At 58.6% G+C, this 22703-nt stretch overlaps 7 protein-coding genes across 7 annotated transcripts; 5 read left to right on the top strand and 2 right to left on the bottom strand.

Moving 5' to 3' along the window:
• Window positions 1–625: 625 nt before the first annotated feature.
• Window positions 626–4552, top strand: P884DRAFT_128463 (Endonuclease/exonuclease/phosphatase). The gene is made up of 2 exons (XM_069437190.1): window positions 626–766; window positions 879–4552. The coding sequence occupies exons 1-2, from the start codon at window positions 725–727 to the stop codon at window positions 4365–4367; spliced, it is 3531 nt and encodes a 1176-aa protein (XP_069298069.1). The 5' UTR covers window positions 626–724; the 3' UTR covers window positions 4368–4552.
• Window positions 4553–5267: 715 nt separating this feature from the next.
• P884DRAFT_329164 (uncharacterized protein) lies at window positions 5268–7936 on the top strand. The gene is made up of 7 exons (XM_069445624.1): window positions 5268–5596; window positions 5662–5940; window positions 6050–6091; window positions 6169–6944; window positions 7140–7339; window positions 7418–7647; window positions 7727–7936. Exons 2-7 carry the CDS (start codon window positions 5728–5730, stop codon window positions 7742–7744), a joined length of 1479 nt encoding a protein of 492 aa, XP_069298068.1. The 5' UTR covers window positions 5268–5596; window positions 5662–5727; the 3' UTR covers window positions 7745–7936.
• On the bottom strand, window positions 7900–10672 carry P884DRAFT_198542 (WD40-repeat-containing domain protein; the record flags this gene model as incomplete). Its single annotated transcript, XM_069438153.1, has 2 exons — window positions 7900–10471; window positions 10542–10672. The coding sequence occupies 2 exons, from the start codon at window positions 10670–10672 to the stop codon at window positions 7900–7902; spliced, it is 2703 nt and encodes a 900-aa protein (XP_069298067.1).
• A 536-nt stretch (window positions 10673–11208) lies between these two features.
• Window positions 11209–12983, top strand: P884DRAFT_241904 (Septin-domain-containing protein; the record flags this gene model as incomplete). Its single annotated transcript, XM_069440249.1, has 4 exons — window positions 11209–11313; window positions 11378–11540; window positions 11614–11924; window positions 11986–12983. 4 exons carry the CDS (start codon window positions 11209–11211, stop codon window positions 12562–12564), a joined length of 1158 nt encoding a protein of 385 aa, XP_069298066.1. The 3' UTR covers window positions 12565–12983.
• A 167-nt stretch (window positions 12984–13150) lies between these two features.
• P884DRAFT_277039 (branched-chain alpha-ketoacid dehydrogenase kinase) lies at window positions 13151–14678 on the bottom strand (the record flags this gene model as incomplete). The annotated part of the gene is made up of 4 exons (XM_069443033.1): window positions 13151–14005; window positions 14072–14354; window positions 14419–14538; window positions 14620–14678. 4 exons carry the CDS (start codon window positions 14676–14678, stop codon window positions 13151–13153), a joined length of 1317 nt encoding a protein of 438 aa, XP_069298065.1.
• A 1221-nt stretch (window positions 14679–15899) lies between these two features.
• On the top strand, window positions 15900–20332 carry P884DRAFT_258655 (uncharacterized protein). Its single transcript, XM_069441265.1, has 9 exons — window positions 15900–16224; window positions 16442–16598; window positions 16656–16803; window positions 16859–17321; window positions 17377–18319; window positions 18379–19028; window positions 19090–19247; window positions 19305–19731; window positions 19788–20332. The coding sequence occupies exons 1-9, from the start codon at window positions 16222–16224 to the stop codon at window positions 20280–20282; spliced, it is 3444 nt and encodes a 1147-aa protein (XP_069298064.1). The 5' UTR covers window positions 15900–16221; the 3' UTR covers window positions 20283–20332.
• Window positions 20333–21439: 1107 nt separating this feature from the next.
• Window positions 21440–22393, top strand: P884DRAFT_198863 (Tim17/Tim22/Tim23/Pmp24 family-domain-containing protein; the record flags this gene model as incomplete). The annotated part of the gene is made up of 3 exons (XM_069438186.1): window positions 21440–21601; window positions 21761–21856; window positions 22007–22393. 3 exons carry the CDS (start codon window positions 21440–21442, stop codon window positions 22391–22393), a joined length of 645 nt encoding a protein of 214 aa, XP_069298063.1.
• Window positions 22394–22703: the final 310 nt, after the last annotated feature.

The raw sequence follows: 22703 nt of genomic DNA, 5'->3' as shown, positions 1-22703 counted from the left end.
CCGTGCCCCGTACATTACCTTATTATTTGTATGTATGAGCTTGGCAGAAGGAGCGTCCAGTAACAGAGCGCATTACGCCAGGTTTCGAATTTTACGAAGTCTCGGGTCTCGGTTGGTTCTGCAAGTTGGTTGTTGTTTTCGGCAGATGCTTGTTTGTGGGGCACTGTCGGGAGTGTTGTTGGTCCTCTGGGTAATAGGGGGTGGGTTAGGTGCAAGGCACTGCGGGCTGCGCTATACCATAAGCACCTAAGCGTACCTTACCAAAGGGGAAGAAAAGGGCATCCAATCGTCATTTGCCCAGGCAGAGCCACGGCGCATCCACTTTCTGACCGTCATCTGCCGCAGCGGTGCGCAACACCAACACGGGTGCCACGAACATCCCGGAACCTGCCATCGGCGCGCGCCGCACAGCCCCGTCCCGTCTTGCTGGAGCGCAAGTCTGCGGCAACCCTCGAGACAAAGCGAGTTGTACCTTAATTTTTGCCGTGCCCACCACCACCACTGCCCCGCGGCCGGCCAATGCATCGTTCCCGCATTCTGCGACGCTCAAGACACTCGTTTTCCTTTCCCCTGGCAGAAAGCTGTGCTGGCATCGACTTGGTTCCGGATGTGCGACGGCTCGTGACAGAGGAGCTTCCCTGGCCGAGGGTTGATGGGCCCTTGAGTACGGACTAGTCATCCGCTGACCGAACTGCTGCTGCTCCCGATCCGACCTGCAGCGGCCATGGATTCTCCGCCAAACGATGGGCCCGACGGCTCGTCCCTTGTAAGCCACTCCCCCTAATGCTTAGCTTAAACCCCCCCGTTCGCGAAGATTCAAAAATGGTTTTGTCTCTTGGGTCATGGCTGACCGAGGTGAATTTTGACTGCTGTGCCAGAGGCCCGTGTCTTCGCTGCTGGCCAAGTTCGAGAACCTGAACAAGCCCGATGCCAATCCGCCGCCAGCCGGGGCGAGCTCGCGAACAGTATCCCCCGTACCGGCGCCCGCTCCAGCAACGAAACCCTCACGACTGCGCGAGCGGGATGCGAGTCCGTCGGCGACTCGCGAACCACCGCCCGTCCCCCCGAGCCGCCCACATGACCGGCTGAACGCCTCCAACGTCAACCAAACGACCGCCGCTACCGGCCTCTCCACGTCCCCCTCGCGCCCTCTCCCGCCGCCGATCGCTCCCCGCCCCGCGCACCCTCCGTCGCTCACGGTCGAACCGCCACATTCGCCGCCAAAGAGAGGCGCGGGATTGCCAACAGGCGACCGCCCTGCCTTCGTCAACGCCGACTCGCTGATACAGTCGTCGTCGTCGTCGTCGTCGTCTTCATCGCCCGCGGCCGCGACCAAGCAATTCAAGATACCTAGCCGTCCCCGTACACCCGTCTCCGAACCCCGCGTATCACCTCGCCTCGCGCCTGCGCAGCCCCCGTCCCCCCCGCCTCCTCGACGGTCCGCGGAACTCAAGCGGGAGCGGGAGAACAGAGATGCCGCCAGGTCGGTTGTTCCACCCCCGGTCAACCGGGCAGAGAAACCGGCCATGGGAGCAGCTCGCTTCTCCCTCTTCGCGCAACCCAGCCAGCCCGCCCCGACCCCCAGTCGCCCGAGCGACAAGGTTTCGCCCTTCAGCAGTCCCCCGAGCAGTAATGGGACCGCCGAAGAAGACACACCTCCCGCGTTGCCCTCGCGGCCGAGGGCGAACCCGGAAAGGCCGCAGCGTCCTGCCGCGGTCCACACAGCCAGCGACCCGTTCGACCCACCACCCCTTCACCCTACGGCAGTCGCTAGGAGGCTGGACAGAGAGAGCGCCAACGGCAAGGCAGGTGGCCCTCTCACGCCGCAGCCCACCGGCGAGCAACCGCCGAAGCTCCCGGCGAGACCCCAGAGCTTTATCGACTCTTCACGGCCCGCACACGCGACTTCGGCGCCGCCACCGCGGCCACCCAGGCCAGTGCTGAACACCAGCTACCCTCACGAGATCGGCGCGGTTGGCGGGGTCGCGCAGAAGCTGGCCGGGTCGACGCCTACTACGTACGCCTCGCCCACGATTCCCAGGCTTAACGGTAGGTCCCTCAACATGGGCACGGATCGTATGCCGAGCAGGATCGCCAACGACCTGCGCGCGCCGACCACGCCGTCTACTCCCGTCGAGCACCACCGGTCTCTGGACGCGCAAGCGGCAGGCTCCACCAGGAGTGATGCCCCTGCGCCCATCACGACGGCCTACCCAGACACGTCCAGGACGAATCGGAGCAAGCCTTACCTGAGCAAGGGGGTGCACGAGATCGCCACCAACTACGATAGTCGGGTCTTCGACGTCTGCGGCCCGGTGGTCTGCACCACGGGCACCTATACCAGGGCCTGGAACGTTCAGGACGGCGAGCTTCTGATGAGCCTGGCCATGGGCGAAGGCATGAAAGGGACGGCCGTCATCTTCAAGCCGGGCGAAAACGTGGACGAGGAAGGGAAGCGCATCTGGGTCGGCAACAATCACGGCGAGCTCCTGGAGGCCGACGTCCAGACGCAAGCCATCCTGAACCAGAGGCCTAACGCCCACGGCCGCTACGAGATCATCAAGATCTACAGGCACTACAACGAGCTGTGGACGCTAGACGAGAGCGGGACGCTGCACGTCTGGGCCCCCGACGAGCGGGGCGTTCCGAACCTGTCCGTGGGCCCCACGCAATCGTTCCGCGTGCCAAGGGGGCACACGTTTTCGATGGTCGTGGGAGACGAACTGTGGCACGCGACGGGCAAGGAGATACGGGTTTTCCTGCCGACCCCCGACGGGAGGACGCAGTTCCAAGTGCTGATCCGGGCGCTCGTCCAGGACAGCGCCGGCGAGGTGACGTCCGGAACGATCCTCACGACCGACGCGGACAGGGTCTACTTTGGGCACAGCGACGGGAAGGTGAGCATCTACTCGAGGAGCGACTACTCTTGCCTCGGGGTGATGAACGTCAGCCAGTACAAGATCAACTCGCTGGTCGGCGTGGGCCGGTACTTGTGGGCCGGGTTCAACACGGGCAGGATGATGGTGTTCGACATGGAGCAGACGCCGTGGCTCCTCAAGAAGGACTGGCAGGCCCACAAGAACCCCGTCGTCGGGATCGTGGCCGACCGGTCGAGCTTCTACAAGCTCGACCTCTCGCAGGTGGTGTCGCTGGGCGCCGACAACGTGCTGCGCACCTGGGACGGGCTCCTGCAGGAAGACTGGCTCGAGAGCGAGATGAAGCTCAAGGACGTCGAGTACTGCACGTTTGAGAAGATCGGGGTGCTGGTGCTCACGTGGAACGCGGGCGCGTCGACGCCGCACAGCCTGCGCTACTCGGAGGCGGACGCGACCTTCATCCGGGACCTGCTGCAGAGCAGCGGCTCGCCCGACATCCTCGTCTTCGGGTTCCAGGAGCTGGTGGACCTGGAGGACAAGACGGCGACGGCGAAGCGGTTCCTCAAGCCCAAGAAGAAGGAGGGCTCGGACCAGGAGCGGATGAGCCACCAGTACCGCGACTGGCGCAACTTCCTGGCGCAGAGCCTGGACGACTACATGTCGGGCGACGTGCTCTACCAGATCCTGCACACGGCGCCGCTGGTCGGCCTCTTCACGTGCATCTTCGTCAAGGCCGACCTCCGGGAGCGCATCAGCAACCTGAGCAGCGCCGAGGTCAAGCGGGGCATGGGCGGGCTGCACGGCAACAAGGGGGCCATCGTGGTGCGCTTCATGGTGGACCACACGTCGCTCTGCTTCGTCAACTGCCACCTGGCGGCGGGCCAGGGGGCGGCCAACGCGCGGCACAACGACATCGCGGCGATCCTGGAGGCGCAGCTGCTGCCGCCGCAGCGGGACCCGGGCGTGCGGATCGACAGCTTCGTCGGGGGCGGCGACGGGTCCATGATCCTGGACCACGAGCTCTGCCTGCTCAACGGGGACCTCAACTACCGCATCGACACCATGAGCCGCGACACGGTGGTGGCGGCGGTCAAGGCGGGCAACCTGGCCAAGCTGCTGGAGCGCGACCAGCTGCTGGTGGCGCGGCGGCGCAACCCGGGCTTCCGGCTGCGCGCCTTCGAGGAGCGGCCGATCGAGTTCGCGCCGACGTACAAGTACGACGTCGGGACCGACAACTACGACACGAGCGAGAAGCGCCGCAGCCCGGCCTGGTGCGACCGGCTGCTGTACCGCTGCGGCGGGGGGCGCGGCCGCATCGAGCAGCTCGACTACCGCCGCCACGAGGTGCGCGTCTCGGACCACCGGCCCGTCAGCGGCCGCTTCCGGTTCGAGGTCAAGCGGATCGACCCCAAGCGGCGGGCGGTCGCCTGGATGGAGTGCCAGCAGCGCTGGGAGGACCGCAGGGGGAGAGAAGGGCAGGAAGAGAAGTGAGTTATATATATATATTTGGTCTTTTTGGTCTTTCTGGTCTTCCTTTTGTTTTCGATTCCTTCATTTCGTCTTCCATTCCTTCGTCCGAATGGTGACTGACTACTAACCGTCTACCGCGAATATATAGGATGTACTACTTGACCAAGGTAATCGGCTACGACAAGGCGACGGCCCAGCGTTTGATCAATGAGCGGGCTTCGAGGAGAGTCCATCGAAGTCCCAGCAGACATGGGGGGGGAATTAATTGATTTATGGCAGGCTGGGCTTCCTCGTTGTCTGGCATGGTCTTTGCCCGGTCTCTCCTTTAGGACGGTACCTGGAACTTGGGGAACCGGGGCGGAAAGGGACACCGCTAATAATGGGACGCGGCTAATGAATGAATGAAGGAGTTAGTAAAAGAGTAAAAGAGAAAGGGGAGGAGGGGTGGACCGGCGGCATTTTTTGGGTGTCTGTTTTGGGACGCCTGAAGTGGCAGGCAAAATACAGGTTAGAAGATGCATACATACCATACCCTCCACATCCCCCGTCGACGGAGTTGCTGGGCCGGAAGCGAATGATATAGATGACCGGTTGGCTGCAATGGATCATCTAGTTGAATCGCGGCACAAGGGCCCCGATTGTGTTTTGGTTTTTTTTTTTTTTTTTTTCTTCTCTCTTTGGTTTTCTACCCTTTTGTTGTTTAGAATACTATAGCCAATGGAAATGAAGTACCTCTAACTATGCATCAAACTGGTCACAAAGGAGGGCCTTGGCCGCGGCAAGGATAGCGCGATGCCTCAGGTTAGTTCCCAAGTAGGAAAGGGCCAAAAAGGTAGGGAGTTCCTTGCTTGGTAGCCCCGACCAGTCCAACTCTCACGATGACATGGTCGGAGAGTCATTGGGCCGTGTAGCAAGTCGTGATGTCATTTGCGTCGTTGGGGTTTCCTGAACCACAGCACCTATGTACATGTACAGCACTGTCCAACACAATAACTAACTTCGTCCAACTTCGTCCTATCCCGCTTGCCCTTCATCGCCATTTGGTCAACGCTTGACGGCGCCGAGCTACGTCGTACTTGCGAGGCCAAGCCGAATGCGCATCTAACACTTCAGATTCCGGAGTTTCCGGTTGAACAAGGACGGCTGTCGATGAAGAATATACGGAGTACGGCCTTAAGATTCAATTCCTCCGCATAAGATCAACACCAGCCGCAGTCGACCGACTATAATATATATATAACACTTACACGGTGCGAGTGACGAGGATTGTGATGTCGATGCGCGACAGAGTTCATGATTAACAAATAGTTGGCAGTGACGAGACTACGAGGAACTACTCGAGCCTCTGCCTACACCAACCTACTTATACCCGACTCACTGAATGCGGGCATTGACACGACCGGTCTCACCAAGTCTGAAGACCCTGACTGCCGCGACTAGGCTATCTCGACTTGCTCACTCTACCAACATGGCTTCCACCGCCGACCTCCCCTACAACATGCACGTCACCCCGGACAATACCGGGCTCTGGCACATCAGGCAGACGGACGAGGCGGCCAAGAAGGTCTCGGAGCTCTTGCAGGAGGACATGGAAGTCAGTTTGCATCTCTGCCCTGCGTCTCTCCCCCCCGTTCCTTTGGCTTCACGGCCCCCGACCGTCCTCTCCTCCTGCTAACCAACCGCTTCTGTTTTCATCTCCTTAGAAACACCACGTTTTCTTCAACCAACTCCACTACCACAACCACGTACGCCCCCCCTCTCTTCACTCTGTCTCTCTTCCTAACCTAATGCCGTCTGCTTCTTCTTTCTTTCCCTTTGACAGATCCCCCACCACCTCCTGGCCCTCTACGGCACCGGCGCCCCTCCGTCCTCGCTCCAGACCGCCTACGTCAACAACACAACGTACCAACGCCCCGCCCTTTCCCCGCACACAGACGAGCCCGTCAACCTGCGCCCCTGGCCGTCCGCCGCCGCCCGCTACCTCGGCGACGAGACCTACTACCCGGACTTTCTGCGCTTCTTCCAGTCCGAGATGCCCGCCGCCGCCGCCTCCGCCGCCTCCTCATCATCTTCTTCTTCTTCATGGCAGCCCGTGGTCCGCAAGTACCTCTTCGACAGCGGCAGCGACGACCTGCTGCTCCGCATGTTCGCCGGCGTCCTGCACCCGCTCATCCAGCTCATGTACGGCGTCGAGTGGGGCCAGGAGGCCATCGTGGCCGAGGCCCTGGCGCAGGCCGCCGTGCACGAGGGCTGGGTGGGCGAGTACCTGCTCGAGGCCGAGCGGCTGGCGCGGCAGGGAGGCGGGGAGGGGAAGGGGAAGGAGGCGGGAGAAGGGGTGATGGAGCTGATCGCGGCGGTGCGGGCGAATCCCAAGCTGGCGGGCGCGGCCCGGCACGGGGACGCCAACAAGATCCGGGACGGCGTGCTCGCGCGCGCCAGGGACGAGATGCTGGCCATCGCGGCCAGGGTCCGGGTCCGGCCGGACCAGAAGGAGGTCGAGGAGAAGACGGCCGAGATGTTTGACGCCGCGCTCTTCGTCGCCGCCGCCGCCGCCATGGTCAAGGACGGAAAGCAGCCCAAGTTTGACTTCTTTTTGATGTGAGTTCTCTTTTCTCTCTCTCTCTCTCTCTCTCTCTCTCTCTCTCTCTCTTTCTTTCTTCTTTTTCTTTTCTTTTTGCGTCCTGGCAGGGTCTTTTGAAAGGGGGAGAAAGCAAAAGTGAAGAGGGCGAAACTTAGTAAAGGTCTTCGGAGAAGATGCAGGCGCTAACAACAACACTACCAAACGACAAATAGGCACCATGTCACCTCCAGCCCCTTCTTCGTCACGCTCAACGCTCAGGACTGGGTCCCCGTCGAGATCAAGGCGCGCATGTTGGAGTGGAAGATCCGGATGGACCTGCTCCAGTACGTCGCTCGCGGCGCGCCAGAGCTGTTGGCCGAGAAGCTGGCGGCGTACCAGCCGCGGAAGCCCGAGGCCGGGGGCTCGCTGGCCGGTGAGTATAACATTTCTTGACTGTGTAGTGTTCGTCCGGAAACAGGAGGTGAAAGACATGCTGACGGAGGGTAAACAGATATCATTGCCCGCCTGCACACATTTCAGGACGACGGCCACGGCATCAAGCTCGGCCGGGCCGCAGTCATTTGCCACAACATCTGCAAGAAGTACGAGCAGGAGGGCAAGGGCTGGTTGAAGTTGACAGGAGACGAGCTTTGGAACAAGGTGTGCCATCTGATTGTTGACTCGCTTGAGGCACCTGGCCCGAGATGGGTCCGGAGCTGCGGCTTCGACGAAGCCTGGGAGGTATGTTGGCATCCTACTCGAGGACATCTCACGGACCCAGAGAGAGAGGGAGAGAACCCGGGCTGACTGACCGGCACAGGAAATCCCGAACATCTAAGCTTATGGAAAAGCTGCTGAACAAGACGGGTATCCATGTTCAAGCCTGATTCAAAAAGGCGTTAGACGGCCACCAAGGAAAAAAAAAGAGACTGTACAGTACACACCTAGCCATTGGTATCAATCTGTATTCCCACAACGCCGTCCTATTCATACCTAGTCTAGCCCAATCCACTCCTCCTCCTCCTCCTTCTCCTCACTCACGTCTTCCTGCATGACATCGTTTAGCGTGACCTGCTTCGTTGTCGAAGGCAATGCCTTCATCCCGAGATCCTCAAACCCGCCGGGCTCGCCACCGGCCGGCTTGCTGTCCCTGGCTTGTCCAAGGAGGTAATCCACCATGTAAGCGTTCTCATCGGCCAGTCGCCTGATCTCGTCTTTCATCTTGGCCACCGCCCTCGCAACCACGCGCAGTTCCACGTCGACCTTGCCCCGGTTGGCTGTCAGCCACGCGCCGTGCTTGTCCACCAGCGCCTTGATCCAGAGCAGGCAGAACTCGACATGCGGCGACTGCTCTGTCTGGGCGGCGATATAGCGCAGCAGCCGTGCCACGTACACGGTAGGGAACTTCTCGACGACCAGACCAATCTCCGTGTACGGGATCGCTTGGAACACCCGTTGGATGAGGCCGGCCTCGTTCAGGCGGAAGGCCATGACCAGCGCCTTTAGGTAATCCCTCTCCTTCTCCAGCACGGCGAGGGTGGAAGCAGGCGTGATCTCCATGTTCAGGTCGAACGGGTCGAACTGCACGGTGCTGTCGAGGCTGTAGATCAAGAGACCTTCTGTTGACGCGGCACAGAAGGACGAGCCGCTTGGCGAGAACGCCACGCCGGTCACCCTCACTTCTGGCCTCTTCTTTCTGGCCGAAGGGTCACCCCGTTTGGAGCCGGGCAGCGACCTGTCAATCCGGTCCTCCAGGTCCGATGCCTCGCCTTGGTCGTCGAGGAGCTCGGCAGGCCCTGCTTCTGTGAGCAGCTTGCTGTTGAGGAACTCTTGGGTGCCCGAGAGCGACAGGTTGACGCTCACGGTGAACTTTTTGAGGAGCACCATGGTTGTGACGGAGTATAGGCAGATATATTTGCTGTTTCCGCCCGCCAGGAGGCAAGATCCGTCCATGCTGTAACGGATAGTGTTGAAGCTCTTGGTACCCGCCACGTTCGCAGCCGCCCTGCGATCGGTGATTCTGCGCCCTCCTGAAACGTCGCGGCGCCCGTCAACGCCCGAGACCTGCTGGGCTTCCGACACGGACCAGAATGATAACTGCCCGTCAAGCGTCGAAATGGCGATCTGTAGCGAATCCGGCCGGAACGCGATGTCTAGAACGTCCGACTGCAGCTGAAGCGGCTCGCTCGTCTGCGTTCGGCTGAAGATGGACCAGATCCTGGCTGTCCGGTCCCAGCTGCCGCTGACCAAGAGACCGCCGTTCGGGGCAAACGCGAGAGACGACACGGGCCCTTCATGGCCGGCTAGCCGGTCAAGCAGCTGGCCGGTCTGGACGGACCAGATGTGAATGTCAAAGGAGTCGATGGACCCTGCAGCAACCACCTCACCGCTGGGATCGACCGCCATGCAGGTGAAAGAGAGCCTCTCGGGCGCGGTAAACGTCCTGAAATTCCTGTACCTGATGAGGTCCCACGCCCGGACGGACCCGTCCAAGCTAGCAGTGAAAAGGACATTGCCCTTCTTGGCAAACTCGCAAGCCGTGACACCGCTGGTGTGCTCGGTGAAGGTCACTATGCAGAAACCGGACTCAATGTCCCAGACCTTGATCTTGCCGTCATCCGCCGTCGTCACGATGCGCTGGCCGTCCGGCGAGTAAACGAGCGCGTTCAAGGAGTCGAAGTGGCCCTGCTGTTTCAGGATGTACGACTCGGACTGCCACTCCCACACCAACAGCTGGCCCAGCTTCGACGCCCCAAAGGCCAGCCACTCTCCGCTCTTGTTGATCGTCACAAAGTCGATCTCGTTCTGCGAGATGCTGAGCGTGTGGATCATGTTGAAATCGGGCAATTCGTAGAGCCCGAAGATACCGTTCGAGAAGCCGGCGACGAGCAGGTTCGATTCGGGGTGAAAGGCAGCGCACCGGAGGGTTGCGGCGTTCTGCATAAAGTAATGCCTGTTGACGATCCTCCACTGCATGTCCGACTCGTCCACCATCTCATCCTCGTCCCGGCCCGGCTTTGTCGTGTACTGCCATTCGAACAAGGCTCCATCCTTGCTCACCGTCCAGATTGTCTCCTGGTCTTTGGAGAACCAAGCACCGACGACTCCCTGCCTGTGACCCGACAGGACCGTGGGCGTGAACCCTGCCTCCGGGTTTAAGCTCCATATCCTCGCCGTCAGATCCTTCGACGCGCTCAAGAAGAACCGAGAATCGCTCGACCATTCGAGATGCCGGACATCGTCAAAGTGTTGTGTGTGGGTGTGGTGGCGGACGAACGGCGCAAACTCGAGGTCGCCTTCGGCGTTCGTGTCGGGTGTCGAGGGGACGTGCCAGACCTCGATCTTCCTCCCCAGCCCAACCACGAAATAGCGTCCGGATGGCGAGAAAGCCAGCGCGGTGACATGCGACCGAAAGGAAAAGTGGTACAAGACCACACGACGCGGGACGTGGGTCAAGATTGCCTGGCCATCTTCGTCGATCGAGAGGAGCAGGTTGCCTTGCGGGGTAAGGCCTATCCTCGCGATGTTCTTCCGGTGGGCAAACGGGAGGGTGTACGACTTATTGCTGGACCCGGTTAGCCAAGCTCGACCTCGACCCGCCCCGCCCTCATATCAACGGCGCAGTGGGAACATACTCGACGAGGTTGAAGACGGTAACTCGGTTACCGACGGGCGAGAACAGATGGGTGCCGTCTGGGCTGAACAGGAGGTTGCCCCGGCAGTAGACTGTTCCCAGCAAGTTGGAGAACTTGAAATCTGTCTTCATGGTTGTGTCTGGTCCATCTCCCAGCCGATGGATGAGATCGACCTGCAGTGCAAACTTAGCGTAGTGTAGCCTCGGGTCGCCAATCGCGGGATCTTGCCCTTGCTCGCCGCCCAAAAAATTGGTAACTTTTTAGCGGGTCCGGCGAATTCTTTCTCCTAACCTCCGACGAGCCCCGGACCATGCTTGGCAGGGACGCCTTTGCTGCCTTCTGGGGAAAGTGGAAAAGGGGAGGAGGGAGCACGGGAACGGCCCACTCAGCTTCGAGCGCTGCTCATGCTGCTGCTGTCTTTCGTAAAGTTGGCTGATCCGTGCACGCCAGCTTCGCTGGGTCTGGAAATTTGACGGCCAAATTCCCCTGAAGCACGAACACCCAACCCGAGCTTCGACCCCATTCTCCTCGTACCGGTGAACTCCAACCCACCGCCTCGCCCGCTTCCGCAACGCCAGAACCCAATCCGGCTTGCCCGCTGTTGTGGCAGTAGAGCTCTTTGATACACTCCACCGTTTTATCTCCTTTCGTGAATACTTAGCTCGAGATGGCTCCTGCCGCTGCCGAGAGCGCGTCGCCGATTGGCATTGCCAATCTGCCCAACCAGCGGCACAAGATTGTCGCGAAGAGGGGTGCCGCATTCACCATCATGGTCAGGAGAAAAAATTGTTTTTTTTTCTCTTGGGTTGCCACTTTTTCTTCTAACCCGCTGCTAGGTTGCTGGCGAGTCCGGGCTGGGCAAGACGACCTTCATTAACACGCTCTTCTCCACCACCATCAAGAACTACGCCGACCATAAGCGCCGGCACCAGAAGCAGATCGACAAGACGGTCGAGATCGAGATTACCAAGGCTGAGCTGGAGGAGAAGTTCTTCAAGGGTATGCACCACCAGGGCCCCACACATACCACACTTTGTAGGCCCATGAGCACGAGACGCTAACCGGCAGCCAGTCCGCCTGACTGTCATCGACACCCCGGGCTTTGGCGACTATGTCAACAACCGGGACTCGTGGATGCCCATCATTGAGTTCCTCGACGACCAGCATGAGTCGTACATGCTCCAGGAGCAGCAGCCGCGCCGCCAGGACAAGATCGACCTCCGCGTGCACGCTTGCCTGTACTTTATCCGTCCCACCGGCCACACCCTTAAGCCGCTTGATATCGAGGTCATGAAGAGGCTGTGCACGCGCGTCAACCTTATCCCAGTCATTGCCAAGGCTGACACCCTCAGCCCGGCAGACCTGGCCAAGTTCAAGCAGAGGGTGAGCATGAAGTGCCTCTGCGCTGGTGCTACGACCACCAATGCTGATTGATTGTCTACAGATTCGCGCCGTCATTGAGGCCCAGAATATCAAGATCTACCAGCCGCCGGTTGAGGAGGACGACGAGGCGGCCGCCCAGCACGCGCGCAGCTTGATGGCTGCGATGCCCTTCGCCGTCATTGGCTCCGAGAAGGACGTCAAGACGAACGACGGGCGCATTGTCAAGGGCCGCCAGTACTCGTGGGGCGTGGCCGAGGTTGAGAACGAGGACCACTGCGACTTCAAGAAGCTGCGCTCGATCCTGATCCGCACCCACATGCTGGACCTCATCCACACGACCGAGGAGCTCCACTACGAGGCGTACCGCGCCCAGCAGATGGAGACGCGCAAGTTCGGGGAGGCGCGTCCGAGAAAGCTCGACAACCCCAAGTTCAAGGAGGAGGAGGACGCGCTGCGCAAGCGCTTCACCGAGCAGGTCAAGATCGAGGAGCAGCGCTTCCGGCAATGGGAGCAGAAGCTCATTGCCGAGCGCGACCGCCTCAACAAGGACCTCGAGCAGACGCATGCCCAGATCAAGCAGCTCGAGGCCGAGCTGGAACAGCTGCAGGGCAACGCCGTCCGCAGCCACGGACGTCGCTAGGGAACGACCGCGGCTCCCAGGTACTGGCCTGCCGCCCCCTGAATCGTGTCGACATGCGGTTCACGGCCTTCTCAGCTCTGGTCAGCCGGGTCGTGATAGGCTCGTGAACTGGACAGCCTGTTGGACATCGGCTCATCGCGGCCTGGCCCAACCTTTCTTTCCTACCTCCTTTCTTGTGCTTTTTTTTTTCTTGCTCTATACTCCCCAAGTTAGTTATTCAATAGTACACGGGGAAAGCTGCGTAGATCCTTGATCGAAGGACAGAGGAACTTGGGACTAGTGCCAGGGACTCCGAGTCGCCATCCTTGACGGACTCGGCCTTCTCGCCAATTACTTTCTGGAAGTCCTCACTTAATTTGGACCTTAGGATTGATGTAATTTAGCCGCCCCTTTCATGATACCAGATAATGAGAAAGGCTGCCTTGTCTTGAAACAACTGGAACTCCCGGCGCTGAACCTTCGGGTCATTGATCCGAACCACCTAATTATTCCCAAACAACAGAGACAAAACGTACAGGAATGCCCGCTCAGCAAGGCATGATAAACCGACCCAAAGGCCACCAGTACCGCTCTCTTTTCGCTTCTCCTAGACAGCGTCCATAGTCGCCCGCGTCGTCAGTTGCTCGTTCTTGTTACCGAGCTTGGATATCTGCAAAAACGCATCGACCCCGTAGCCCTCTAGGCTATGCAGAGCAAGGCTTCCCGCCCAGTACTCGGCGTATACCCTGCTCAGCGGCAATCCCATGCCCAGGCGCAAATTCGGCGGCCGACTGGACAGCGATGCCAGGGAGCTGTTGATGTCTCTGCTAATCTCGCCGCCCTCGATCGAAGTACCGCGGTTCTCATGGTCCTTGTGGTCGTCATGGCCCTGACCGTGCTGCTCCAGCTGCAGCTCCTGCATCGTCGCTGCCATCTTGGGCACCTTGCCGAGGTTGGCCAGGATCTTGCCGGTCGCGGGGCCCTTGCTGAACGACCACAGGTAGGGCATGACCTCGCGCGGGATGCCGCCGCCCTGGTCCGAGATGCGGATGATGACGTGCTGCTGGCTCTCGCAGATGGTCACCTCGATCGGCGGCGGGGGCCTGGACGGGTCGGGGTCCTTGTCCTTGCGGCGCTGGTGCCGCTCGGCGACGGCCTGGACCGAGTTCCGCAGAAGCTCGCCGATGATGTACTCGAGGTGGCTGAGGATGTACGGGAAGTTGGCGTCGAGGTGGCCGTCGATGCGGATCTCGGGCAGCTGCACGTCCGGCCCGTACGCCCGCTGCAGGATCTCGCGGACGGCTTTGCCGCAGCGCGAGACCACGTCCTTGGCGATGCACTTGAGGAACACTTCGCCGATGAATTCCGTCTCCGAGAGCTTGGCGCCCGGGAAGAACCACGGCGCGTGGAAGGTTTCGGTTAGGGCGAGGTGCTGCTCAGCGATGACGCGGCGGGAGATACGCTAGAGGGTTGGGCAGTTAGCGGGTTTCGTTATGGATGTAGAGGATGCTGGTTCTGGGTGACTAACGGATCGGAGGATGGTGTTCATGAACTTGTCCAACTCGGCTGCGTCCATGAGCCCATTGCACTCGAGGATGCCCATTGCCAGCTTGGGAATAACCGTCAAATGGGCCCTCAGCATGGACCGTATTGTTTTGCAGAAGCGGTCATTGTCATCAAGTGTTTTAATCTCCCTCACTTTCCGGAATGTGTCGAAAGCCGTATAGTACAAGTCATAGACTTCATTCATATGCGGGTTTGTGACGACGACGTAGGGCAGCTGTTGCATGTCGCGAATTCTGTGGGCGATTCTGAGAGCCGATTCCTGGTCAGAAACAGAAGAACTCTAGTGCAGATCTTCGAGTTCAAACTTGCCTCGTGGGCAGCTCAGTCCGGACATAGTTGGCTGAGCTGAGTAGCCTCGACTCGGTCAAGGAGCGGCCGAACACCATGAGCTGCCGTAGACTAATAGGACGGGCTTCCCGTGCAACCCATCTGGGACGGGATGTTAGCATGTCGTATGAGTAGAACTAGAGGCGGCCATGATAAGTAGGTAATGTGCGCAGCAACACGTACTCATCTAGGACAGACACCGGGCGCCATTTGGGGCTCGGAGCATGAGAATACCGCGCCATTGGTGTTGTTGTAACTCGATCGCAGAACCGCGCTCGCGCTGCGATGCCCGGCGGCCCAGCAATCCTCATTAGCCGGGCGGTTGCCGTGGCATGGTGCACCGAAAAGCGCGGCATACCGTCCCTGCCATGCGGCGTGAGGACAGCAGCACTTGGACTAGTTCAAGTTGCGTTGATGTGGAATGACGCGGATGCGCGACGATGGAAATCACGTTGGCCAAGACTAACTATGCACGGAAAGAGGTAAAGGTGGTCACATAGCAAGGCTGTGTGACTCAGATGGCAGCTTCAAGTCTGCTACAGGCTGCTACAAGCTTGCCGCAAAAACCACCGGAGGAGCCATCGTCCTAAAAGACTCCGGAAGTTGCATGGCATAATGCTGCGATATCGCACCCGACGGGGCTTTCCAGGTTATCAAGAACGTACCTCGGTACCTCCGTATCGGGCCCTGAAGTTTGCAGTGCTAGTTAACTACCCCACATCACAGGAAGGTTCCCGCCATGTTACTCACATGTGGGGCGGGGTGTCACAGTGCAGACACTAGCCATAAGCCTCCCAGCACACTGTGCCACAGGTTGAAGCCTAGGTAGGAACGGAGGGCTCTTGGGGATCCCAGAACTTGTTTCGAGGATACCTTCAAGTCCACCTTTCAAAGTCATTCTTGATCTGCCTGTCCGAACCCAATGAAGCATGATTCTTCAATCTGCAATGTCCCCTGTGCATAGCATTTTCTCACTGAATGCCCTGCCCGTCCTGTCCACCCCTGCTCTTGTTTCAAAGCAAGAGCACGTCCGTCTCATGAAAACTCGCCGAGTAAATGCCAAACTTCAATCATATGTTGTGCTGGTACAAGACGTTCCGCATTCGCGTTAATTCTGGGAAACATGGTTGCTGAATAAAGGTCTTTTTTGAATGCTAAAGGCAGACGTCTTGATTTTGAGCCTTGTTGCTTCGTCTTCAGTTGCTAACTCTAAGGGTGACAACCTCACTCGGCACCCCACGTCATTGGAGGGGCGGATGTTGCGGCAGATGTTTCTCGGGAGATTCTACGTTAGACCAGTACGATGCTTCCTTGCGAATGGAGTCCGATTTATGCGAGCTTCAATGTACCTGCTGACATACCAAGCCTTGAGGTACCCCACGTGTCATGCGCAGTTTGCCGAAGGCTAAAAGCCGTGTGCTGCGCCTTCTTGCCAACGACAGCACCAGGAACCCAAGCGGTCCCTGTACTCCGTAGTTGAGTTCCCATCCACCCTCCATCTTACCACCCTGAAAGTTGCTTGCTGGAGTTCCTGCCTGTAAAGTACAGGTTCGTTTTTCACCCCTTGTTACTGCTGCAGCAGTTTGCCGTTTTGCAGGGCCGCGGCATCCATTTTCATTCACCAGCATATCTTCACTCCATTATTTGCCCCTCTTAAGAAGCCTTCTCCCGGGTCGCCCAACAGTGGCCCTGGCTCCCGGTTCCGCGTGCAGAAGGGAGGAGCTCCTGACGTGACCCGCCATCGCCGGCTTCCTGCCTTCCTTCTAACACCGTGACCCCTTCAAGATGGTGAGTCTTCCCGTCAGCGGACACCTCAGAGATTCGACCTGCCACGCTTTCCACAACCTGCTTCTCTTCCCCGCTTGCTCTTCGGCCAGTTTCTGCGCTGCGCCTGGTCTCCGTTTACCATTGGCGCCAGAGATTCCCCTCGCCGACATCTCCCCCAATCGCCAACATGGACGGCGCTGCCCCGCCAACCGGCGACCTCGCTAACCTGAGCCTCCAGGACGACAACCAGACCCCCGGTGCCGCGTCGCCCAATGTCATGATGGTCGACGCGCCGGAGGAGCATGTCGTCCACACGAATGGCACCGAACCCGAGGACGTCGCCATCATCAACCCCGACAGCATGGACACAGACGCACCCCTCCTCGCAAGCGACTGTACGTCAGGGCCCCCGTCTCTGCTACCCGACCCTTCCTCTCGCTGACCCGCCCCAGATGAGGCGATGAAACAGCATGTGCTGCCGCCGCTGCCAGAAGAACCCAGAATCTTGGACGATCAGGTTCACACATGGACGGTCGAGGGATGGCGGTCACTACTCAAGAAGGAGCATGGCCCGATATTTTACGCCGGCGGTTACCCATGGTACGCTGCATCGATTTGCCTATGGGTTTCCAGCGGAGGTCTAACGACAATGTAGGCGAATCCTCCTCTTCCCGTTCGGTAACAACGTCCTTGACCAATGCTCCATCTATCTCGAGCACGGCTTCGAAGCGAACAACGTCCCGGAGGACTGGAGCTGCTGCGTGCAGTTTGCGCTCGTGTTGTGGAACAAGAACCACCCGCATATCTTCTTCCAACATTCCGCCCACCATCGCTTCACAAAGGAGGAGAGCGATTGGGGTTTCACGAGGTTTCTCGAGACCCGCAAGATGTTCAATCCCGTCTGGGAGAATGCGGACCGGCCGCTTATCGAGAACGAGTGTGCCAACATCAGCGCATACGTCCGGGTCGTTGAGGACGAGACTGGCGTCTTGTGGCACAACTTCAACAACTACGACTCGAAAAAGGAGACTGGTTATGTTGGCCTCAAGAACCAGGGTGCCACCTGCTACCTGAACTCTCTCCTGCAGTCATTATACTTCACAAATGCCTTCCGCAAGGTGCTTCACCGCAGCCCCCTCCAAAGACCTCCCAACCCGGCTAACGTTCTCGTAGGCTATCTACCGGATCCCCACGCAGGAGGACGAAAGCATGCAAAACAGCGCGTACACGCTGCAGAGACTCTTCTACCAACTGCAAACTTCCAACACGGCTGTGGGAACCAACGAGCTCACCAAGTCCTTTGGCTGGGAAACACGCCACATCTTTGAGCAGCAAGACGTGCAAGAGCTCTCCAGGAAGCTCATGGAGCGCATGGAAGAGAAGATGAAGGGTACCGAATTCGAGAAGGCGCTTCCACAATTGTTTAGCGGCAAGATCAAGACGTACATCTCTTGCATCAACGTGCCCTACGAGTCTAGCCGAATCGAAGATTTCTGGGACGTCCAGCTCAACGTGAGCGGGAACGAGAACCTCCTGGAGAGCTTCCAGGACTACATTCAGGTGGAGAAGCTTGATGGGGAGAACCAGTACTTCGCCGGCGACCAATACAAGCTGCAGGATGCGAACAAGGGCGTCATCTTCCAATCTTTCCCGGACGTCTTGCATCTGCAGCTCAAGCGCTTCCAGTACGATATACAGCGCGACGCCATGATGAAGATCAACGACCGCTACGAATTCCCCGAGGAGTTTGACGCATCGCTCTACCTGGACAAAGACGCGGACAGGTCGGAGCCTTGGGAGTACCAGCTGCACGGCGTCTTGGTGCACAGCGGCGACCTCAACGCCGGCCATTACTATGCCTTTATAAAGCCGAACAAGGAAGGCTGGTGGTACAAATACGACGATGATAAAGTCACCAAGGCGACGAAACGGGAAGTGCTCGAAGAAAACTTCGGCGGCCCGTTCAAGTTGCCCAACGGCCAAATGCGCCCCCTTGGCAACAAGAAAGGCCCCATCATGAGGCCCAACAGCGCATACATGCTGGTGTACATTCGCAAGTCCAGGCTCGACAAGGTCCTCTGTCCGGTCACCGAAGAGGACACGCCGGAGCATCTTCGTAAGTGTAAAAGATTTCACGAGTCCACAGGCCTCTTGCACGCTGACACTCTTGGACAGGGAGGAGGTTCGCGGAGGAGTACGCTCTCCGGGAGGCGCGGCGCAAGGAGAGGGAAGAGCAGCACTTGTATCTCGGGGTGAAGGCCATCACCCAGGCCACGTTCCAGCAACATGGCAGTACTGACCTCACCAACTTTGATGCGACGCCAGATACAGATCCGGCAGCGCCAAGGTTTTACCGCCTGCTTCGCACGGCGCCGATGCAGGAGCTGGTCAACCAGATCGCGGCGGATATCGGCCAGGATCCGAAACATGTTAGGCTTTGGATCATGGTCAACCGTCAGAATAAAACCGTTCGGCCGGATCAGCCCGTCATGGATCTCCGACCGACTGTCGAGGAGACGTACAACCGAGCAGCGGCGCATAGGGACCAAGCACTTCGCGTGTGGGTCGAAGTTGCTGAGGAATTTGATGCCGACGGCACGGCTGTGTGGCCGACATATGCCCCTGGGCTGGCGAACGGGGCCGTCGTGAAGAACGACCTCATCCTGCTCTTCCTCAAACGATTCGACGCGGACGCCCAGGAGTTGAGGGGTGTTGGCCATGTTTACATGAGCAAGGAGAAGAAGGTTGAGGAGCTGATCCCAGTCATCATGAAGAAGATGGGCTGGGACAAGCTGTCAAGTGACGAGAAAATCCAACTCTGGGAGGTAAAGATTGACGAAACCGCCCACTTTCACACTCGCGGAGCAATCGCTAAAATTATCCCAGGAGATCAAACCTAATATGATTGAGGGCCTCAGAGGGAAGCAGTCTCTCAAGGCGGCAGAGCTCCAGGACGGAGACATCATCTGCTTCCAGCGGATTCATGAGCGGAAGCCAAAGCTGAGTCTGGGCGACAAGAACGACAAGCAATCATCCGAGGAGGTGTAAGTCGCGCAATACAGGTTCTGACTCGAGGATGCGGCAGCTGACGTCTTGCGTAGAAAATCGTTGGACCGTTCTGAGGATGCCCGAGAGTACTACGACTTCCTCCTCCATAGGCGGGTCGTCTGGTTCCGCGCCCATCCTCAGAAATGCGATGCCGAGACTTACAAGGATTTTGAAATGGTTCTGAACTCCAAGATAAGCTACGACAAGCTGTCAGAGAAGGTTGGCGAGAAGTTGGGAGTTGAACCCACGCATCTTCGATTTTACACGGTGAATGCCAGCTCCGGGAACCCTAGGGCGGCGGTTAAGAGAGGCCAGAACCAAACACTCCAGAACATTCTTGTCCCGGCCGGCTATGGGCAATTAAACATGAATCAGCGCAACGACGCCTTGTTCTTCGAGGTGCTGGAGATGAGCCTCGCCGAGCTAGACACCAAGAAAAGCATCAGAATCACCCTCCTCAGCGAGGGAATCACGAAGGAGGTAAGTTGGCGGCATTGATGGCTCGGCCTGAGGGATCCTGCTAAAATTGGCTTCAGGAGCAATTCGACGTCTTGGTGCCCAAGAACGGTCAAGTGAAAGACCTTATCGGCTGTTTGACTGCAAAGGCGAAGATCCCTAGCGAGGAAGAGGGGGGCCCGATTCGCGTCTACGAGGTCAGCAACCACAAGTTCTTCCGAGAGCTGGAGCGGACCTATCCCGTCATCAGTATCAATGACTACACGACGGTGATAGCGGAGCGGATACCGCCCGAGGAAGTCGAGGCCGAGGACCCAAGGGACTTCATCTCGGTGTTCCAGTTCCATGGCGAACCCAGCAAGGCGCACGGCATCCCGTTCCGGTTCCTTCTCAAGGAGGGCGAGGTGTTTTCGGAGACCAAGAAGCGGCTCGAAAAGCGGACGGGACTCAAAGGCAAGAGCTTCGAGAAGATCAAATTCGCTGTGGTCCGCAGGGCGCAATTCTCCAGGCCGCAATACTTGAACGATGGTGAGCAACCTTTTCCGATTCCCGGGCTGTTGGCAACGCGACACTAACTCAAATCGCCGCAGACGACTGCCTCTGGGAGGTGGCCGCGAACCCGGATGACTCCCTTGGCTTGGACCATCCCGACCGGACACGGGCGGTGCGGAACGGCGCCGGGGACCTGTTTCTCAAGGGCTAGACGGATCGGCTTTATATATACGGGGTATGCATTCGTTTCGGCAGTGTTCCAACTTCCCGCATGTGTATCCTTATGTCCGTGGCGCCCGGCAGGCGGGTTGATCATTGACCCCCCCCCCCCCCCCAAAAAAAAAAAAAGAAAAAAAAAAAGAAAAAAAAAGTGGTAGCGTTGGGATTCAGATATTACATGTGCTGGTTAGTTCCTCTTGTCTCTGGTTCTTTTTCCGGTTTCAAGGGGATAGGAGAGAAAGAGAGTCAAGAAGGGCTTTACTGCTCTTCCGGGTTATGTTATGCCTGGATAACTTCGACGTACGGTATAGGTTGGAACTGAAGGGATACAGGAGGTATGTAGACGCTCAGTGTGGTATGGGGGAGAATGAGGTCCTGGTGATGCACGAGCACAGCCTGTGATGGACATGGGAGAAGGTCCTGCATAGTTTGGCGAGCTACTAGAGGACATGGTTCGTGCCCGTCACTATCGGGTGTCATGCCGAATTAAATGCATGTACATACCAGCAAGCAGTCGTTATAGACGTTTTTATCCATCCATGCTGGACAGGGGCGCTTGTCAATACACACTAACTACCGATAACTACGGAGTAGCTCTGCTCACTTTCAAATTATCACTTACGAAAGTATTCCGTACGGATTACGGATTACACATATTACATTACCACCTGGGTAACGTACCTCACTTACGGAGTAGGCGGTGGCAATTGGCAAAAACAACGCCGTCTGCGGCCGATAAGGAACTTTTCGCTCGGTCGCGCGGGTCTCCGATAACCTCGCCCGCATCCAAATCTATCGCCATCATCCGATCCCTGCAGACGCAGCACTCGGCTCTCTGCAGAGCCGACAAGCAACAACGATACTCCCTTTTTTTTTTTCGCCGGTCCTTTTACCTTAACGAGATAGAAACCATCCGAGCGCGGACACGACGCCAGCCGCCGGATTCCTCCTGCCGATTCTCGGTTCGCAAGCGAGGGAAGAGAGGAGGACACAAGGGACATCGGACGGTCTCGTGACGACCATGAACTTCCCCGGCAGCGGCGGCGGCCTCGGCGGCGGCCTCGGCGGTCTGGGTGGCTCTGCTGGTGGTGCCGCCGGTGTCCCCGGAATCCCGTCCGTCGGCGGGAGGACCGGGGCGCCCGCGTCGCCGGGGTTCGATCCGAACGACCCCAACGTCAAATGGGTACGGTGCTCACCCTCTCTCTCTCTCTATCTCTCTCTCTCTCTCTATAGGCGCTCTCCCTGAGGTGTGAATGGCTGGGGTTGTTGTTTGTTTTGTTGATCTTGAGCCCGGTTTGCTAACGAGATGTGTTTTTTTTTTTCTCGAAACTCTTGGCAACAGCTCACGAATGCCATGGAGTCGTGCTACGCGAAGACAGCCATGAGCGGTGTTGCGGGGTTTGCGCTGGGCGGGTTGTTTGGCATGTTCATGGCTTCGGTCGGTTTCTCCCCCTCCCCCCCCCCTCCTTCTCTTCCCCATCTTTCCCATCTTTCCCGTTACCCCTTTTCCCTCCTTTGTCTGTCTCGTGGGAGTGAGTGAGTGACTCTCGTGTTTTAACTAACTTTCTGTCCGTCCTGCGAGCAACAGATGGCTTACGATACCCCCTTCCACACGCCGGGAGCGCCGGGGGCGCCGGGCGTCCCCGGGGTCCCCGGGTCGTCGGCGGCGACCACGATCTCGTCGCTGCCCCTGCGGAAACAGCTGGCGCACGGGTTCAAGGACATGGGGGCGCGGTCGTGGAGCACGGCCAAGAACTTTGGCGCGGTCGGCGCGCTGTTCAGCGGCATCGAGTGCGGCATCGAGGGGCTCCGGGCCAAGAACGACATGGGCAACGGCGTTGCGGCCGGCTGTCTGACGGGCGCCATCTTGGCGCGGAACGGCGGCCCGCAGGCGGCGGCGGTCGGGTGCGCCGGTTTCGCGGCGTTCAGCGCGGCCATCGATGCGTGGATGAGGATGCCCAAGGACGAGGACTGAAGCCGTTTTTTTCATCCGGGGAAGGTGTGAAGATAGAAGGTGCTGTACTACTGCTACTATATGTTTGGCGGCCTTTCCTGTTGTTCTCCGGCTATCTTGGTTGCTAGGAGGGACGGCACTTTTGTCTTGTTTGATGGCGTTGGCGTTTTTTTGGGCAAGTCGTTTGCTTGGTTAGACGTTGGAGCGTGGGCTGTTCAGCGGGTCACATAGAGACGGTCTGGCAGACATTGGTTCGGCGCGAAACAACTCCGCTTAAGCTCTCGAGGCACGATAGAAGGTATCGAAAGGGGACAGGGGCCATGCATGCCGA

This window comes from Thermothelomyces heterothallicus (assembly GCF_042370625.1).
Source record: "Thermothelomyces heterothallicus CBS 202.75 unplaced genomic scaffold P884_scaffold_9, whole genome shotgun sequence".
Taxonomy (NCBI): domain Eukaryota; kingdom Fungi; phylum Ascomycota; class Sordariomycetes; order Sordariales; family Chaetomiaceae; genus Thermothelomyces; species Thermothelomyces heterothallicus.
Note: the sequence above shows the minus strand (reverse complement) of the source record. Positions and strands in the feature narration are given on the sequence as shown.

Bases quoted from the DNA above. Each gene is read 5' to 3' on its own strand.
- P884DRAFT_128463 (XM_069437190.1), top strand. From the start codon at position 725: ATGGATTCTCCGCCAAACGATGGGCCCGACGGCTCGTCCCTT. The intron at 767-878 runs GTAAGCCACTCC...CTGCTGTGCCAG, and splicing joins GGCCCGACGGCTCGTCCCTT to AGGCCCGTGTCTTCGCTGCT.
- P884DRAFT_329164 (XM_069445624.1), top strand. From the start codon at position 5,728: ATGCGGGCATTGACACGACCGGTCTCACCAAGTCTGAAGACCCTGACT. The intron at 5,941-6,049 runs GTCAGTTTGCAT...TCATCTCCTTAG, and splicing joins TCTTGCAGGAGGACATGGAA to AAACACCACGTTTTCTTCAA. The intron at 6,092-6,168 runs GTACGCCCCCCC...TCCCTTTGACAG, and splicing joins AACTCCACTACCACAACCAC to ATCCCCCACCACCTCCTGGC.
- P884DRAFT_258655 (XM_069441265.1), top strand. The intron at 16,599-16,655 runs GTACGTCAGGGC...GACCCGCCCCAG, and splicing joins ACCCCTCCTCGCAAGCGACT to ATGAGGCGATGAAACAGCAT. The intron at 17,322-17,376 runs GTGCTTCACCGC...ACGTTCTCGTAG, and splicing joins TCACAAATGCCTTCCGCAAG to GCTATCTACCGGATCCCCAC.